Source organism: Scyliorhinus canicula, chromosome 5, assembly GCF_902713615.1.
Source record: "Scyliorhinus canicula chromosome 5, sScyCan1.1, whole genome shotgun sequence".
In the NCBI taxonomy this organism is placed as follows: Eukaryota; Metazoa; Chordata; class Chondrichthyes; order Carcharhiniformes; family Scyliorhinidae; genus Scyliorhinus; species Scyliorhinus canicula.
The window spans coordinates 167717137-167735088 of NC_052150.1; the positions used below are offsets into that span (position 1 = coordinate 167717137).

Consider the following 17952-nt stretch of genomic DNA (forward strand, 5'->3'; position numbering starts at 1 on the left):
GCCTTCAGGAGACGCGACAACGCAAAATTGCTGAGCAAAAACTTATAGCTAAGTTCCGCACGCATGAATGCGGACTCAACCGGGATCTGGGATTCATGTCGCATTACATTCGGCCCCCACCAACAAGCCTGGACTTGCAGAGGCCTACCGACTGAACTGGCTTGGGACAATTCACACCTCTTTAACCTGGAGTTACCTCTCTCTCTGCATCTTTGATGATTTGATTGCCTGCAGGTGCTCGCATTCCGGGGCATCTCTGACTGTGTCTATATAAACATTTCTGGAACAAGCCTTTCCATTCACCTGAAGAAGGAGCCGTGCTCCGAAAGCTCGTGTTTGAAACAAACCTGTTGGACTTTAACCTGGTGTTGTAAGACTTCTTACTGTTTTATTTTGGTGGCGTCCTATTCTTATCTAATTCAGATTACTTATCAAACTGTATCTAAGGTCTTCATTAACCCCCCCCCCCCCCCCCCCCCCCCCCCCCCCCCCCCACCCCAGAGGCTGGTTAGGCTGGGGCTGTTTTCCTTGGAGCAGAGAAGGCTGAGGGGGGTGTACAAATTGAGGGACATAGATAGAAAGGACATTTTCTCTGTAGTAGAAGCGTCAATAACCAGGGAGTAGATTTAAGATAAGGGGCAGGAGATTGAGGGGATTTGTGAAAAAACATTTTCACCCCGAAGGTGGTGGTGGGAATCTGAAACTCACTACCTGAAAGGTGGGAACCGTCCCAACATTTAAGAAGCATTTCGATGAGCACTTGAAATGCCATAGCATACAAGCACTGCAAGATGGGAACAGAATACATTGGTGCTTGATAACTGGCGCAGACATGATAGGTCAAAGTGCCTCTTTTTGTGCTGTAAAACTCTATGAAACCACAATGGGGTAAGAAACCATTGTAAGCCATATTGTCTCCTACATCTGCTACCATAAATGGGCCCTTTGCAAGCAAGGCAAAAAAATAAAGGTGAAAATGAGTAACACAAGGACAAAAGAGATAGAGTTGGGAGAGAGACCATAATAATTAGTTTTCCTTGTCACACGAGATTCAATAGCCATTAATGAAAATATTGAACATCAAGAGGATTGGTACAAAGCTCCAAGAAAACCTCACCTTCACCAATCCTCATTCAAATTCACTTCCATAATAACCATCTTCTTTTTAATTTCAACATAATACTCATATAATGTAACAGGTGTTTGAATGGCTGTTCATCAAGTATTTTATCAAATAAATTATAAAAATCAAGATACTTCAACTGGACCACCTTCATACAACCTTTACTTTCTCTAAGAATTCAGTCAAATTCTTGCGAGATTGGATATCTGCCAACTCTAAGTCAGGTATCATATCCAACAGAATGCTTTCAAACAGCTTCCCAACTTCTAAAATTAAAGTACCTTTTCGAAATATAAGAACCACATGATTCACCCTCCAAATTATGGAATTCAACCTATTTTTCAAATGTACCGAATGCTCCAGCCAAATGACTTCCCCCATTTCATTAAATCCAAAGGAAAATTGCCTCCGCTCCTGCGGCATTATCAATCCTAAATTCATTAACTTTGCAACTAATTACGAAAATAATTCCAGATAATGATGCAGCTTTAGCTTTAGCTGTTGCAATGTTGGGACTGCAGCATTCTTTGAATGTGCAAAACATTGCCAAGCTTCTAATTGATCTGTGATCATTTACTAATGTTCAAGGTTAAATCACACTGCAAGTAGAAAAATAAAAATTATTCTCCACCCTCCTCACGCTCTTGTATTTCATCACATTTACATTAATAAGCTCAAAAGGTTGTTAGCATTTCAACCCATACTGGATAATTACATGCAGAATCTATCTACATATATAAAACTGATTCTTGTGGATTCTGTGGTGAGGGGCCTGACTATTTTATCCTTTGATTAAATCTCTGGAAGCTGTCATTTTTCCTTTCAAAATTATGCAATGATTTAATCACCAATAGTGCACAAAGCTTTCTCCCCAATTTTCCACTACAGGAAAAAAATTGTTGCTATTCACACCAACAACCAACCTTCTACACTGTAACAATAGTTCTTCATATACCATTGAAAAAGATTAAATAAAGGGAAATCTGAAAAATCAACTTTACCCATTAATCTGCCTATTCCAGCTCCTCTGCCTTCCCTTCCCTTAGTCTGTAGCTAAAATATGCTCGTCAACATTTACCACTTTCTCAGGTAATTCACTATCAGCCGTGGCGTGGTTAGTAGCACTGGGTGTCCGAGCCACAGGCACAGTCCGAGTCCAAGACTTAAGCACAATAATCATAGCTGACGCTCCAGTGCAGTACTGAGGGAAGGCTGTGATGGGAGGTACCATCTTTTGAATGAGATGATAAACCAAGATCGTTCTGGCTTCTCAGATAGGTGTAAACAAAAATCCATGGTTCTACTTCAAAGGGCAGAGGCATGGGAGTTATACCATGGGAGTCCTGGCCAACATTTATCCTTCAAACAACATTACAAGGACAGATTACTTGCACATCATCACATTGCTGTTTGTGCACATTTGCGGTGTGCAAATTGGCTGCTGCGTTTCCTACAAACAAGGTGGTTACATTTCAAAAGTACTTGATTGGCTGTAAAGTGCTTTGGGAGCTCCAGCTGACATGAAAGATGTTAGGAAAATACAAGTCTTCATTTTATTCTGGCTGACTGCATTTTTATCAGAGGGAAACTCAATGAATAAAAACCAGAGTGCAACCCCACATTCTTTCTGCTTCCTGGCACTGCCCGACTTTGTCATTCACCCATTTCTTTCTTTAGTGCATGTCAATGTCAATCAATTTGATGTGGAGCTGAAAGATTTTAAATAACAATTTCTTATTGAATGGTGAGCACATGTTAAAAATACAAGTCATCGGTGGAAAATATGAATCTACCACTTTTAAAAAGAAACATGGGGGTGGGATTTTATGCACCCCCCCCCCCCCCCCCCCCCCCCCAACCACACACCCCGGTTTATTGGCAGCTTGCCGTTGGTCGCCGGAGAGTTCTTTCCTTTGACGGAATTGTAACATCCCGCTGGTGGGAAGGGCCAGAAAATTCTACTCATGAGAAATGCTTTGAAGCAACAGAAATAATGAAATGAAAATGAAAATGAAATAATCAGGAAATCATTAGTTTCAGAATAAGAATAAAGAGGCTTGTAAACCAAATCGTGAAAAATGCTTTTTTTCAAACACATTGATACAGACAGCAGAATTAAATTAAAGGCACCATTATTAAAATAGTCTGATCACTAGATTTAGCTACAAGCATTGCACAGGAAGCAACTAGCCGAGCTTTAAATCAAGTGATTTCCAATCAGGCTACTTACTATTTGTAGGTTTCAGAACGAATATATTCAAAGACATGGGATACGCCTAGTTGAAATTGGTCAGCAATTGGTGTAACCCAAGGGTTGTTTTCGGCTTTGAAGACTTGTTTTGGACCAGTAAGATCTAAATTACCTGCAAATTTAAACAATGTATTTTAATGGTGCAAAAAAAGTATTTGAGCAACAACTACAAAAAAACTCTTATGAGAAATAGTTCTTAACTTAACTTAGAAATCAATTATTTACTGTAAATCCAACCAAATAGGATTGAGATCAGAAACTGCAATTAGAATAATAATCACATTCCTTTTCCATTTTTTTGCTGCATTTATTGTTGCCATCTCAAATGTTCTAACTACTCCTAAAAAAAACAGAAAGCCATGTACGACAAGATCATTGTACCCAAGACCAGAAAGACGAAGGACTCTCATTTAGAGATTCTCCGCCCTGCAAGTGGACATCTAGGAATCTGAATCGAAGACATTTTAAGATAAAAATCAATACAAGCTTGTAGAGTAAAACACCATGACTAAAAGCTGAAAGAACATGTCAAAACCATGTATGGTGAATACATTTTGAAAATGAAATGAAAATCGCTTATTGTCACAAGTAGGCTTCAAATGAAGTTACTGTGAAAAGCCCCTAGTCACCACATTCCGGCGCCTGTTCGGGGAGGCTGGTACGGGAATTGAACCGTGCTGCTGGCCTGCCTTGGTCTGCTTTAAAAGCCAGCTCTTTAGCCCTGTGCTAAGCCAGCACCTTTCAATTTGCGAACCTATATATCTCGTAGCTTTAAAGTAAGCACCTTACATCAATAAACTTCTCACATCTCCCACTGCTAATCCAATGTGTAATTCAGGAAAAAAATCCTTACTCTATGAGCAGTTTGAATGTGGAATTCTGTACCATAAGGAGTACTTCAGGTGGCTAGCACAGATAAACACGACTGAAGGCGAAATAAACGTACGAGTGTGAAAGAAAAAGAGGATATGTCGATGTGATAAGGAGAAAGAGGGCAGTAAGTTGGAACAGTGGTTAGCACTGCTGCCTCACAACACCAAGAACCTGGGTCCAATTCCGGCCTCTTGTCTGTATGGAATTTATACCTTCTCCCAGTGTCTGCACGGGCTTTCTCCGGGTGCTCCGGTTTCTCCCACAGTCCAAAGATGTGCAGGTTAGGTGGATTGGCCATGCTAAATTGCCCCTTAACCTCCAGGTTAGGTTCTGGGCGTGGAGATCGGATAGGGTGGACGGGAGAATGTAAATGGGTGCAGTGCTCATTCAAAGTGTCGGTGCAGACTCGATGGGCTGAATAACCTCCTTTTGCAATGTAGGGATTCCATGTTAAGGAAGCTTATGTGCAACACTGGGGAAACAGTGGCGTAGTGATAATGCCGCTAGACTAGTAATTCAGAGTAAGAAGTCTTAGAACACCAGGTTAAAATCTAGCAGGTTTAATTGGAATCACTAGCTTTCAGAGGCAGCTCCTTCGTCACCTGAGGAAGGAGCTGCGCTCCGAAAGCTAATGATTCCAAATAAACCTGTTGGACTTTAACCTGGTGTTGCAAGACTTCTTACTGTGCCCACCCCAGTCCAGCACCGGCATCGCCACATCATAGTTCAGAGGCTCAGGCTGCTGCTTTGAAGACTTAGGTTCAAATCCTCCCAACACAGCTTGTGAAGTTTAAATTCAATTAATAAAATCTGAAACTGAAATGCTAGTCTTAGTAATAATCTCAGAAACTATCACAAATTGCCGTAAAAAAAAACCCACCTGCTTCACTAATGTCCTTGAGGGAAGGAAACCTGCCATTCTTGCCTGGTCTGGCCTTCATGTGGCTCCAGAAAACTACCCTCAGAAAAATCGGAGCACTCAGTTCAAAAGCAATTAGGGATGGGCAAATGCTGGTTTTGCCAACAATGCCCAAATCACATGCAAGCATATTTTAAATTCTTCCTTTCCTTGGGCCAAATGGTTTACATTTCTGGCAGAGCCACCCTGGTGCCAGCCTGGCACTGCAAGATGGCATGAGCACTGCCAGGTTGGTACAGCCAATGTGCCAAGCTGGCGTTTTCTGCGCACGCGATTGGGCCGGGGATGTCATGTGGGGGAGGGGGAATTGGGGAACGTCTGAACGTCTAATAGTGCATTCGGGCCTTGGGGCCTTGGAGATTGGGACAACATTAAAAAATGGCATCCCGATCTCTCACTAGGCTGAGGACTTGCGGCGCACCTGTGTACAAAACGGGGCTGTGTATCCTCAGCCACGCGTTCCCCACTGAGGACCCTTATGCAATGCCAGTCGTGTTGTATAGCCTAGTGTTTCTCGGCACTTTGCGAAAAATTCGTTGAATAGTGCCTACAGAGTCCTCTTCTACTGTCATTCTAGTTTATAATGATTGAATGTTGTGAAATACATAAATCAGCAATAATAAGATGAACAGCAGAATGTACTCCATAAGTAGCAGTAGAGAAGAATGAGTATGCTGAATTATCACTCCTTCCAATACATGAGTGGTATGAAGAGCTACAAACACATTGGCAATAGCTGTACTACACATGTAGGCAGGGGGCGGGATTCTCCCAGCCCTGTGCCAGAGAATCCCCGCAGCCGTGCCACAGTGCTGGCACGTGATTCTCCGTGGAGCGGAGAATCGGCACCATTGCCGCCGGCGTGTTTGGCACGGCGCTGGTCGCGGGCCGCTCTACGCGGCTGGGCCGCCGATTCTCCGGCCCGAATGGGCCGAACAGCCGCTCTAAAAAGGCAGAGTCCCGCCGGTGCCGTCCACACCTGGTCGCAGCAGGCAGGAACTCTGCCGTAAGGTCAGGTAGCGGCGTGTTTGGGATTGGGGGGGGGGGGGGGCGACCCCGGGGGGGGCCTCCGATGGGGCCTGGCCTGTGATCGGGGCCAACCGATCGGCGAGCCGGCCTCTGTGGCTGGAGGCCTCCTTTCCTACGCGCCGGCCCCTGTAGCCCTGCACCATGTTGCGTCAGGGCCAGCACATTGAAGAAGGCCACTGCGTATGCTCGTGGTGGCGCAGGCACCACTGCGCATGTCCTCGTTGGCGCCGGCGTAACTGTGCATGCTTGGATCCCACGGCGCCAGGATCTGCAGCTGGAGCAGCGCAAACGGCTCCAGCGTCCTGCTGGCCCCCTGTAGGGGCCAGAATTAGAAGTGGGAGCGGCCCGTTCACGCCGTTGTAAAACGCGACGCCGTTTACGACGACGTGGACACTCTGCCGTGGGATACGAGAGTCCCGCCTCAGGAACCTTCCACAGAGGCGTTGAGACACATGCACTTTATTTCACATCCTGATTGTACTATTTAACACTATAAAATGAAGAGAAATTTCAATATTTCATTGTCTTAAATATCTTCAGCTCAATTAAAAGTTAAAATGATTGAACGTGATGTCAGAATTGATTAAGAGAAGGAGAAAAATGGAGAATAGTCAGAGGGCTTTGGAGGAGCACCTGATTCAAAATCGATGTGGTATGGCCTGGGGAAACAAACATTCTCTCCAATATCCATAATCTGCCCAGTTAATCACCCAGATTATTGATGCCGTAATAGAACAAAGACTGGGGTCTGTTAATAGCCTATTTCATAAAATGTTGAGAATCAGCTGATGTGTCATCTAACTTCAACAGCACAGATGGTTCTAGCTGAAGATAGCTACCTAACCACATTTGAAATTCACATACATAGTTGATTTGCCAAGTTCTACAAATAAGTTTCATATTATGGGACTAGAAGCACCGACCCCTGAAGTTCGGGTTTCATGCAGCTAGCTACAACCAGAATGTAAACGTAGCAGGTTCAGGCAAAATCAGTGGTCTTGCCAATGCAGCAATAAAACATGTTCCTGTCCCCCAGCCACAGCAAGTCAAGGCAAATGTACCCTTAGATTGGGAAAAAACTGTACAAACCCATGTATCGAGAGTTGATATAATTAATATGGATCATACTAGCTGCCTTTATATTGTGCAATGTGGCTCAGGTACATCAAGGTCCCCAAATTTTCACCACTAACAGACATTCAGTTGATATGCAAAAGGAAGCTGCAGATGGCAGGACAGTCAAGCCTAATTCTGTTCTCTCAACATCCACACATCTTGGTTCCAATAGGGTTGCAATCCTGACAGGGTTTCCAATTTCTAACCAGGGTGCCAAAGTCATTTATCGCAGCCCAACCACTGCCCTGACTGAGATGAGCAAACTCATTGCAATTCAAAATCTTTCTGGTTGGTATAGTTCTTCAGTCTGTCCGTAGAGAATAATATGATGCGGTGTAAAGAACACAATAAACTCATTAGGCTTGGAGAACTGAGCACCAGCTCACAATGTGTGCCTACTTCAATGAGCTGCAATATACTATATTTTTTATATGGCATTATCACTTTATAAAGAGCACTATACTCAAGATAGACAGTAAATTGTGTAATTCCATGACAATTAAATCGATAAAGTGCCTGTTGCCTCACTTAACTTTTCTGATTTCTTTTCCTGGCATGTTCTAATATTCAATAACACATGCAGGAAGCGTTTCACCTTTCTGTCAGAAAGAAGCGATAGCCTTAGCTGTTGTATGCTCCAGTGCTTCCAGACAGGGAATTCACACCCATCTCCCTCATCTGCGACTCAACCAGCTTTAGCATTCTAACTAGGATCAAACAGCAGGCAATAGGATTAAGCAATATGACAAAAACAATCTAATAAGGTAAACTGCTCAATTCTAAAGCTATGCTGGATAATATCTAAAACACAAGCGTCTCCTGTTCACTGTACAATTTTCAGCAATAGACCACAAGGGAAAGTAGGCTGCATAGTGATTAGCTACAACCCTCCAACCGAAATAGACTTTATGGCTAGAAAAGATCACGTGTCATTCAGAAATGTTTCGACTTGTATAGCCAAAGTGATTAGTGGGAACTGCTACTGGACAAAATTCCTATACACAGTGTTTACCAGATTAAATTAACCATGTTCTCACAAAACTTAAAAAACAGCTTGTAACAAATTCAATTATTTTGGCCCATCTATCAATGCACGCGCTTCACCTTTTTGTATGTGAGGCTTTAATATATAAAAGCTCACTAGGAGAGATTTGCTGTCTATAGTTCCAACCTGTGAAGAATTGGTAATTTAGTGTTCATATTAAGCAGCCTGGGGAATTATAACTTCTGCTTCAAACCTTTTAACACCACGTCGGTCATTTTATTTTGAATATTTTCAGTTCAATTTAGTAAATTTGTTCATACATTGAATAAGTGCATGATGTTTTGACTGAATGCGTGTTGCAACTTGGCATCATTCCCCTACAGCATTCTATACAGCACAAACACTTCAGAGGCTGCCGGTTGCTGGGGTGGGCTCTTTCAAAGATCCGCCTCAGTGCTGTGGGAGTAAGGCAATAAGGCCCTCGTCACTCAATCCTCATATCCCCTCACCTCTCATACTCCACATACCTCATCCATTCGACCTTATGTCCATTCCCATGGTCTTCATACTTCCGTGTCAATCTATATGCCCTATGACGCCTCATGCACCAATATCAAGCCAAGCCCCTCAACCGACTCTTGGGGCAGGATTCTCCGACCCCCGCCAGGTTGGAGAATCGCCGGGGGCCGGCGTGAAACCCGCCCCCGCCGTCTCCGGCAACAGAGATTCGGCGGGGGCGGGAATTGCGCCGCGCCTGTTGCCCCCCCCCCCGGGCGATTCTCCGGCCCGCGATGGACCGAAGTTCCGCCGCTGTCATGCCGGTCCCGCCAGCGTGAATCAAACCACCTACCTTACCGGCGGGACAAGGCGGCGCGGGCGGGCTCTGGGCGATCTGGCCCAGGGGGTGCCCCCACGGTGGCCTGCCCCGCGATCGGCGCCCACCGATCGGCGGGCAGGCCTGTGCCGTGGGGGCACTCTTATCCTTCCGCGTTCGCCATAGTCTTCACGATGGCGGAGGCGGAAGTGACCCCCTCCCCTGCGCATGCGCGGGGATGTCGTCAGCAGCCGCTGACGCTCCGGCGCATGCGTGGACTTCTGCCGGCCGGCGAAGTCCCTTCGTCCCTGGCTGGCGTGGCGCCAAAGGCCATTCCCGCCGCCCGGCGGGGCGCCAACCACTCCAGTGCGGGCCTAGTCCCTCATGGTTAGGGCTTGGCTCTCCGCACCTTTGGGGCAGCCCGACGCCGGAGTGGTTCACGGCACTCCATCCCGCCGGGACCCCCCGCCCCGCCGGGTAGGGGAGAATCCCGCCCCAGGTCTCTTTTGCCTCCATGCAAAGCTATGCCCTTCCACCTACTCCCTTTGGCCCTCATGCCCCCGATGCCAAAATCTGGCACTCCCATTCACCCAATATTCACTGCAAACAACCATGGAACCCTGGAATGACAGTAGGAAGTGATAAAAAAAAGCTTGTAGGAAAATGGCGTCTGCTGACACTGCAGGTCACAAGGCCATAGGACCAAAAAGGCATTTGCTGACCTGGCAGGTCACAAGGCTGAACAATACAAGGTCTTGAGACACAAGATAAGACACTACATCAACCTCGGATAAGAGGAAGTGGGCCAAAGTACAGAGACTAAACTGCTTGACCATGAAAAATAGCTAAACACCAACGGCTAGCAGAGAAGAGATGTTCCAACGGACTATTTCGGAAAAGAGTATCAGAGTCGACACCAGAATACACAAAGCAGTGCAACCCGGGATCAACTGTCACAGAAGGAACGAAGGACCTGAGCAAGGCTCAAGTGAACAGCATCATGTGAGAGTACATTTAAGAAATGGGTGTTTATAAATGGTTGTGTATATAAATAGATGTAGTGATGTAATATGTAGTGTAGATGTAGATGTAATAAATAGTGAGTACCTTTACGAAATGGGTTTCTATTACTGCAGTGATGTCAGAAAGGGGGTGGAGCTGGGCTGTCTTGTCAGCTTTTTACTTTTGTTTTAGGCTGTTTGTTGCAGGGTATATTTTAGTTTCGTTTTCAGTGTGGGAGCAGAAGCCAGACGGAGCAGCTGTACTGTTGATCTCTCTGCCATGAAAAGACTATCTCTTGATCATTTGGTGAATTCAGAATTATAAATGTATTCAGTAGTGAATGTAAACCTAATGTGATTCTGTTGAAAGATGTTTCTTCTGTCTTTTGGACGCTGTTTGGGAAATTATCAAGGATTACTTAGTATTGTATTCTTTGGGGGTTGTATTTGAATTGAATTGTATTTGAACTGTATGTTTCAAAAAGGTTAACTTGAGTTCATAGAATAAACATTGTTTTGCTTTAAAAATTACTTTTCCATTTCTGCTATTTCCATTAGTCCTTGATAAGTATGTACCTGTCAGGCAGGGAGGAAGTTGTCGAGCAAGGGAACCGTGGTTTACTAAGGAAGTTGAAGCACTTGTCAAGAGGAAGAAGAAGGCTTATGTTAGGATGAGACATGAAGGCTCAGTTAGGGCACTTGAGAGTTACAAGTTAGCCAGGAAGGACCTAAAGGGAGAGTTAAGAAGAGCGAGGAGAGGACACGAAAAGTCGTTGGCGGATAGGATCAAGGAAAACCCTAAGGCTTTCTATAGGTATATCAGGAACAAAAGAATGACTAGAGTAAGATTAGGGCCAATCAAGGATAGTAGTGGAAAGTTGTGTGTGGAATCAGAGGAGATAGGGGAAGCGTTAAATGGATATTTTTCGTCAGTGTTTACACTGGAGAAAGACAATGTTGTCGAGGAGAACACTCAGGTTCAGTCGACCAGGCTAGATGGAATTGAGGTTCAAAAGGAGGAGGTGTTAGCAATTTTGGAAAATGTCAAAATAGATAAGTCCCCTGGGCCAGATGGGATTTATCCTAGGATTCTCTGGGAAGCCAGGGAGGAGATTGCAGAGCCTTTGTCCTTGATCTTTATGTCGTCTTTGTCGACAGGAATAGTGCCGGAAGACTGGAGGATAGCAAATGTTGTCCCCTTGTTCAAGAAGGGGAGTAGACAACCCTGGTAATTATAGACCTGTGAGCCTTACTTCGGTTGTGGGTAAAATGTTGGAAAAGGTTATAAGAGATAGGGTTTATAATCATCTTGAAAAGAACAAGTTGATTAGCAATAGTCAACACGGTTTTGTGAAGGGTAGGTCATTCCTCACAAACCTTAGAGTTTTTTGAGAAGGTGACCAAACAGGTGGATCAGGGTAAAGCTGTTGATGTGGTGTATATGGATTTCAGTAAGGCGTTTGATAAGGTTCCCCACGGTAGGCTATTGCAGAAAATAAGGAAGTATGGAATTGAAGGTGATTTAGCGGTTTGGATCAGTAATTGGCTAGCTGAAAGAAGACAGAGGGTGGTGGTTAATGGCAAATGTTCATCCTGGAGTTCAGTTACTAGTGGTGTACCACAAGGATCTGTTTTGGGGCCACTGCTGTTTGTCATTTTTATAAATGACCTGGAAGAGGGTGTAGAAGGATGGGTTAGTAAATTTGCAGATGACACGAAGGTCGGTGGAGTTGTGAATAGTGCTGAAGGATGTTATAGATTACAGAGGGACATAGATAAGCTGCAGAGCTGGGCTGAGAGGTGGCAGATGGAGTTTAATGCGGAAAAGTGTGAGGTGGTTCACTTTGGAAGGAGTAACAGGAATGCAGAGTACTGGGCTAATGGCAAGATTCTTGGTAGCGTAGATGAACAGAGAGATCTCGGCATCCAGGTACATAAATCCCTGAAAGTTGCCACCCAGGTTAATAGGGCTGTTAAGAAGGCATATGGTGTGCTAGCCTTTATAAGCAGGGGGATTGAGTTTCGGAACCACAAGGTCATGCTGCAGCTGTACATAACTCTGGTGTGGCCGCACCTGGAGTACTGCGGCAGTTCTGGTCACCACATTATAGGAAGGATGTGGAAGCTTTGGAAAGGGTTCAGAGGAGATTTACTAGGATGTTGCCTGGTATGGAGGGAAGGTCTTACGAGGAAAGGCTCAGGGAATTGAAGTTGTTTTCGTTAGAGAGAAGGCTGAGAGGTGACTTAATAGAGACATATAAGATAGTCAGAGGGTTAGATAGGGTGGACAGTGAGAGTCTTTTTCCTCGGATGGTGATGACCAACACGAGGGGACATAGCTTTAAATTGAGGGGTGATAGATATAGGACAGATATCAGAGGCAGTTTCTTTACTCGGAGAGTAGTAGGGGTGTGGAACGCCCTGCCTGCAACAGTAGTAGACTCGCCAACTTTAAGGGCATTTAAGTGGTCACTGGATAGACATATGGATGAAAATGGAATAGTGTAGGTCAGATAGGCTTCAGATGGTTTCACAGGTCGGCGCAACATCGAGGGCCGAAGTGTTCTATGTTCTATGCTGTCCCACACCTGTAGGGTTTGCCGTGTGCTCCCCATACCACAATCTAGTAAACGTTGTGGGCCAGGTGAACTCCATGATACACTTTGGGGTTCTCTAAACCCTGGCTCATAACAACAGAGAAAACCGCCGATCAAGCGCCTGGCCAAGCCTTGAAGGGGTAGTACCTTTTATACTTTGAATAGTGAGTCTTAAAGCCAGTAAGCAATTATATGTAACTGTGTGTCTATAAGTATTTACAATAAAGAGAGATATACTTACATATTTGACTTATTCTATCCGACAACACGTTACCTCACTGGTTTCTACTAGTCCATTGGAACATCTGGGGCGGGATTCTTCTGCAATCGGCGGGGCGCAAACCACTCCGGCGTCGGGCCGCCCCAAAGGTGCGGAATCCTCCGCACCTTCAGGGGCTAGGCCCGCCCCGGAGTGGTTTGCGCCCCGCCAGCTGGCGGGGAAGGGGCTTGGCGCCACACCAACCAGCGGGGAAGGGCCTCCGCCGGCCGGTGCTGGTTGGCGCATGCGCGGGAGCGCCAGCATGTGCTGGCATCATCCCCGCGCATGCGCAGGGGGCTTCGTTTCCGCACTGGAAATGGCAGACTGGTACAGCCGCCCGGCGGTACAATAGAGTGCCCCCACGGCACAGGCCCGCCCGTGGATCGGTGGGCCCCGATCGTGGGCCAGGCCACCGTGGGGGCACCTCCCAGGGCCAGATCCTCCTGCGCCCCCCCAAGAACCCCGGCGACCGCCCACAGAGCTGGGTCCCGCCGGTAGGGACCTACCTTGATTTATGCCGGCGGGACCTCGTTAAATGGGCGGGACTTGGGCCCATCACGGCCCGGAGAATTCGGGCGGCCCCGGGGCCCATTGAGTCGCCCCGCCCCGCCATTCTCTGAGGCGGGCGGCGCGATTCACGCCGGGGCGGTTTTTTGGGGGCCGGAGAATTCGGAGGACGGCAGGGGCGGGATTCTTCCCCTGCTGTTACCAGACTCCTAAACGACCCTATTATGGACTGACCTCATTAACACTATATCCTGTATGCTTCACCCGATGCTGATGTTTATGTAGTTACATTTTGTACCTTGTGTTGCCCTATTATGTATTTTCTTTTATTTTATTTTATTTTCATTTACTTAAATGATCTGCTGAGCTGCTCGCAGAAAAATATTTTTCACTGTATTTCAGTACACATGACAATAAACAAATCCATATCCACCTCTTTCCTGCGGGATAGGGCTAGTATCTGCAGGATTCTATTCTCCACCTCCTCTACGTTCCCCCTCTCCTGCTGACTGATGATCATGATCCCCTTCTTGAACCTGTGATTTTCTCAGAAGGTGTCACTCTGCACTTGAGAAATCAATTCAGAAATTCCTCCCCCTCCTTTAGGAGCTTCCATAGCTTGCTCTCTAGCTCAATGGTACCTTAAGGCAGAGACATTTCCTACAGTAGTCAACAAGAACAGTTACAGGTGATGTTCACAAACTCTCCTTATTGGACAGTAAAACTGAATAGATTAACAGGAATTAACCAAGGGACAAATTAAAAGGGGCCACTCCTAGTAGAAGCACAGTCCAAAAATAACAAAAGAGAAACGGAAACTTAAAAACATCAAATCAATGTGTGCAAAGGTCACAAACTCTCACATGCTGTAGTTCCAATATGCTGACAATTAGAATATTTGTTAGCAGCAATTTATTACTAGAGTTAACAAGTCATTTTTGGTCCAGCACTTATTTGTTGAAGGGTTAGTTCGATTTCAAATTTAGTAGTAATTAACGACACCAATTATTAAATATTTGTGCATACCCGATTAGGTATATTTTCTTACCAAAAAGAGATATTATGCTGTTGATATGAAGATAAATCTTCACGGAGGGACTCTTAAACAATGGTTGCTGCTTGCCTTCGAAGAACAAGGGTAAATGGTGTTCCCGTTTTCAATTGCGATGAATGGCCATCCTCAGAAAGGTAATTGATCATTTCTGGGGATTCATCTGCTTTCCTTTATCACAATCTTACATACTTTTTGCACAGATCAGAAACTCATCAAACTGCTTAACTCCAAATTCGTGCTACCTGACATGCATCATTTTTGTACCACAAGGTTTATCGCAAAAGACAAAAGCAGAACAACAACATGTTTTGTGGATTGAACTCCTGTTTGCTGCAAGGTACCTTTGAAATTCTGATGTGACCGTGTTATATATTCAGTTATAATTATGTTTTCTTCCCCCTAATTTATATCTGTTGGTAAGGTTTACAGCTAGTTGAAAGGATAGCTTCAGCAGTTGGTTTTAGGGCAACTCCAGGACTGATTGGTGTCATGAAGATGGAGAAAAAAGCCCGAACTATGTATGTACATATTGAACTTTTAAATAAGACCTATGGTTTTAAAAATAGACATACATTAGATGGCTGAGGATATAAATTCAGTCACTGGCTAAATTACTGGTAAACAATACTAAGAGATAGACAATGGAATCACATCACGTTTCTAAACAAAGATGCAGCAAAAGCATGAAAGCCATACAGAAATTTAACTGTCATCTCCCATGGAGATAATGGAGCTGATTATCATCTCAACATCTGGAGCGATGCCCCAGACCAGTTTTGGACTTTTGCCTTCCAGTAATACACAAAGAATGGGACAGCTGCAGGTGACACAGGAGAAAAGACCACAGTGACCCCTGAAAGTGTTTTTCAGGTATCTCTCGCTCTGATTGCTGAAACAAGCCAAGTCAGCAAAGCCACAGCTCAGAGGAAACAGGATGGCTTCTTACTTAAACTGTAGAACATTGGAATCTCAAAACCTACTACTCACCTGCTGAAGCCAGCGCTTCTGGAGTCATGAATTGCAACAGCCTCAGTATTCCACTACTCCTCATGGACAAGTAAAAGACTGATTTGTGTACTTTTTAAAAACCTTACTTTTGGACTCATTCTCATTTCTAATCTATGTGAATGCATATGTTTTATAATTTTTTCCTCGCATTTAGTAGCTAATGAACTCACTCTTTCCTTACCTCAAGAAAGACTAGTTAAATTGGCTCCTTTTAAAACATACATGAGAAAAGTATCCAGAAGGGAAGGGATCCTTTCCAGATTAATCTTGTTGTGACCAACCAAGGGAGTTGAAGAAAGAAAGGGAGCCAGTTCATCCCTCCCCACCCAGGGCATAACAATTTGGGGGCAAGGTATGCCACCTGGAAGTTAACAAATGGAGGGATCTCGACCAGGCTCACAAGTTTGGGGAATCTCGTCTGGGAACCTGTGGTAAGGCTGGCTATGGACTAAGTAACAAAAACAAACATGGACAACATTGGGCAAAGAGTTAAAAATGAGCTTGTTCGTTTAAATGGCCTATACTTTGGCAAAGTTTAGACAAGTGACAGTTTCCATACCTAACAGTTAATAAAATAAGACAGGCTGGTCAGTGTCTTCACATTCATTGCAGAGATTACATTTTCTGCAGTTTAGACTGCGGGTATGTATATGATACTGACCCTTCTAGCAGCAAGTCAGCAGGTTTCCGACAGCTGCTACAACATTGATTTTCACATAGAACAATCTGCTATCTCCAAGATTAGGGTGATTCTGAAACACTGAAGTAAATCTCTTATAAACTTTTTTTAAAAAAAAGATCCTGTATAAGACTAAACGCCGAATCGAGACACTCATTTTCATCATCACTGCTGTATGTGCAAGCATTTAAGCCTCAAGTTAGTCACTCAGAGGTTAACTTCGTAATCGACTTTGATGCATTAATCATACTATTAAAACCCTTCACCTGCACAATAATTCAAGATTGATGATCTGTGAATATTCTGGGGAATGGGGATTTCTACCATGGAATTTCAGGCACAAATCTAATGAAGTTTAACAGCCAAACCATTTGGCCCCCACAGGTTCTAATAGTGAATGATATGTGCAATAACACAAAATTGCCTGAGGGATGGAGAGTGCAGTCTAGTGAATGCTTTTGTAAAATGGTTTTAAAAATTTCCAGTGGAAGGTCAACTTATCATCAAGCTTATATTGCAAGTGTGGTGTCATCTAGCATTGACACTAACCATTTTCACTATTTTTTCCATATGCAATATTGCCATATTTTCAATCAAAAGCATGGTGGAACTCTATGAAATCTTGTCAAAGCAGCGGACTAGGTGTGGGAAGAGGAGCTTTGTATTCTCAGAGTTTTGAATCATGGCTCAAGGTATAAACAATGGACCACCAATTATACTGTTAATCCCGGAACAATTCACAATACCCGCTCAAGTGCTTTCGCATGGAGGCAAATATTGGCTGTGGAATAACTAGTGATTGATTCATTTTAAAATAATAGACCAAGAGGTGTTTCCAGTTCCTTTGCAATTGCACATCAACATACCTAAACTACTAGTTGAAGAAATTACACAATTTGCATGGAGGTCCTGATATTAAATCACTTATGCACACAAGGCAGGGGTGGCTGACATTTGAAATGGATGTTTGACTTTAATATATGCAGCTGCATGATGAGTATCTAGTGGTAGGTGATGTCAATTTTATTTTAAAATATTGCCTGTTAATTCTCCATATTAAAGTTAAAATATCATGCCTTTTCATTGGTAAGTCACACGGTTGTTAAAAGAACTTCAGTTTTTCAGCTGGAGCAGCGAGAGCAGTAAACAGGGGACTGTCGGGAAGGTAAGTTTTCCGCTTTAAAAAAAAAACTTACCTAACAGCCTTTGTTGTTTTTTTTTAAACTAACTTTTTTTTTCAGAATTGTTTTTTTTTGTTTCAGAGCAGCAGGAAACCGGCCGTGGGGATTTCTAGGAAGGTGTGTAGTACCTGTACTTCAGTTGGGCGGTTGCTAAACCCGAGACACTACACTTGTAGTATCCCCCACCCTTCCACCTCCTTTAGCCGAAGGGATTGAGTGAATATCAGGTAAGCTCTTCCTTTCTTTTTCTTGCTTTATCTAGAGGGGATGGCAGGGAATGCAGTTCAATGTTCCTCTTGCAGAATGTTTGAGGTGAGGGACGCCGTCAGTGTACCTGCTCATTCGGGTTGTTGCAGGTTCCGCGGTTTACATATTCCAGTAAGCTCAGGGGAGGTGGTGGGCGGGGGGTGGGGGTGGCATTGTTAGTTAAGGACAGTATTACGGTGGCAGAAAGGACATTTGACGAGGACTCGTCTACTGAGGTAGTATGGGCTGAGGTTAGAAACAGGAAAGGAGGTCACCCTGTTGGAAGTTTTCTATAGGCCTCCGAAAAGTT

At 44.5% G+C, this 17952-nt stretch overlaps 1 protein-coding gene across 1 annotated transcript in view; it reads right to left on the minus strand.

The window, feature by feature from the left end:
- Positions 1-17952, minus strand: part of rsu1 (Ras suppressor protein 1) — a 239121-nt gene that overhangs the window by 101734 nt on the left and 119435 nt on the right. The window contains exon 8 of the mRNA XM_038798028.1: positions 3354-3486. Within this exon, the coding sequence (XP_038653956.1) occupies positions 3354-3486 (133 nt within the window). The remainder of the gene's footprint in view (positions 1-3353; positions 3487-17952) is intronic.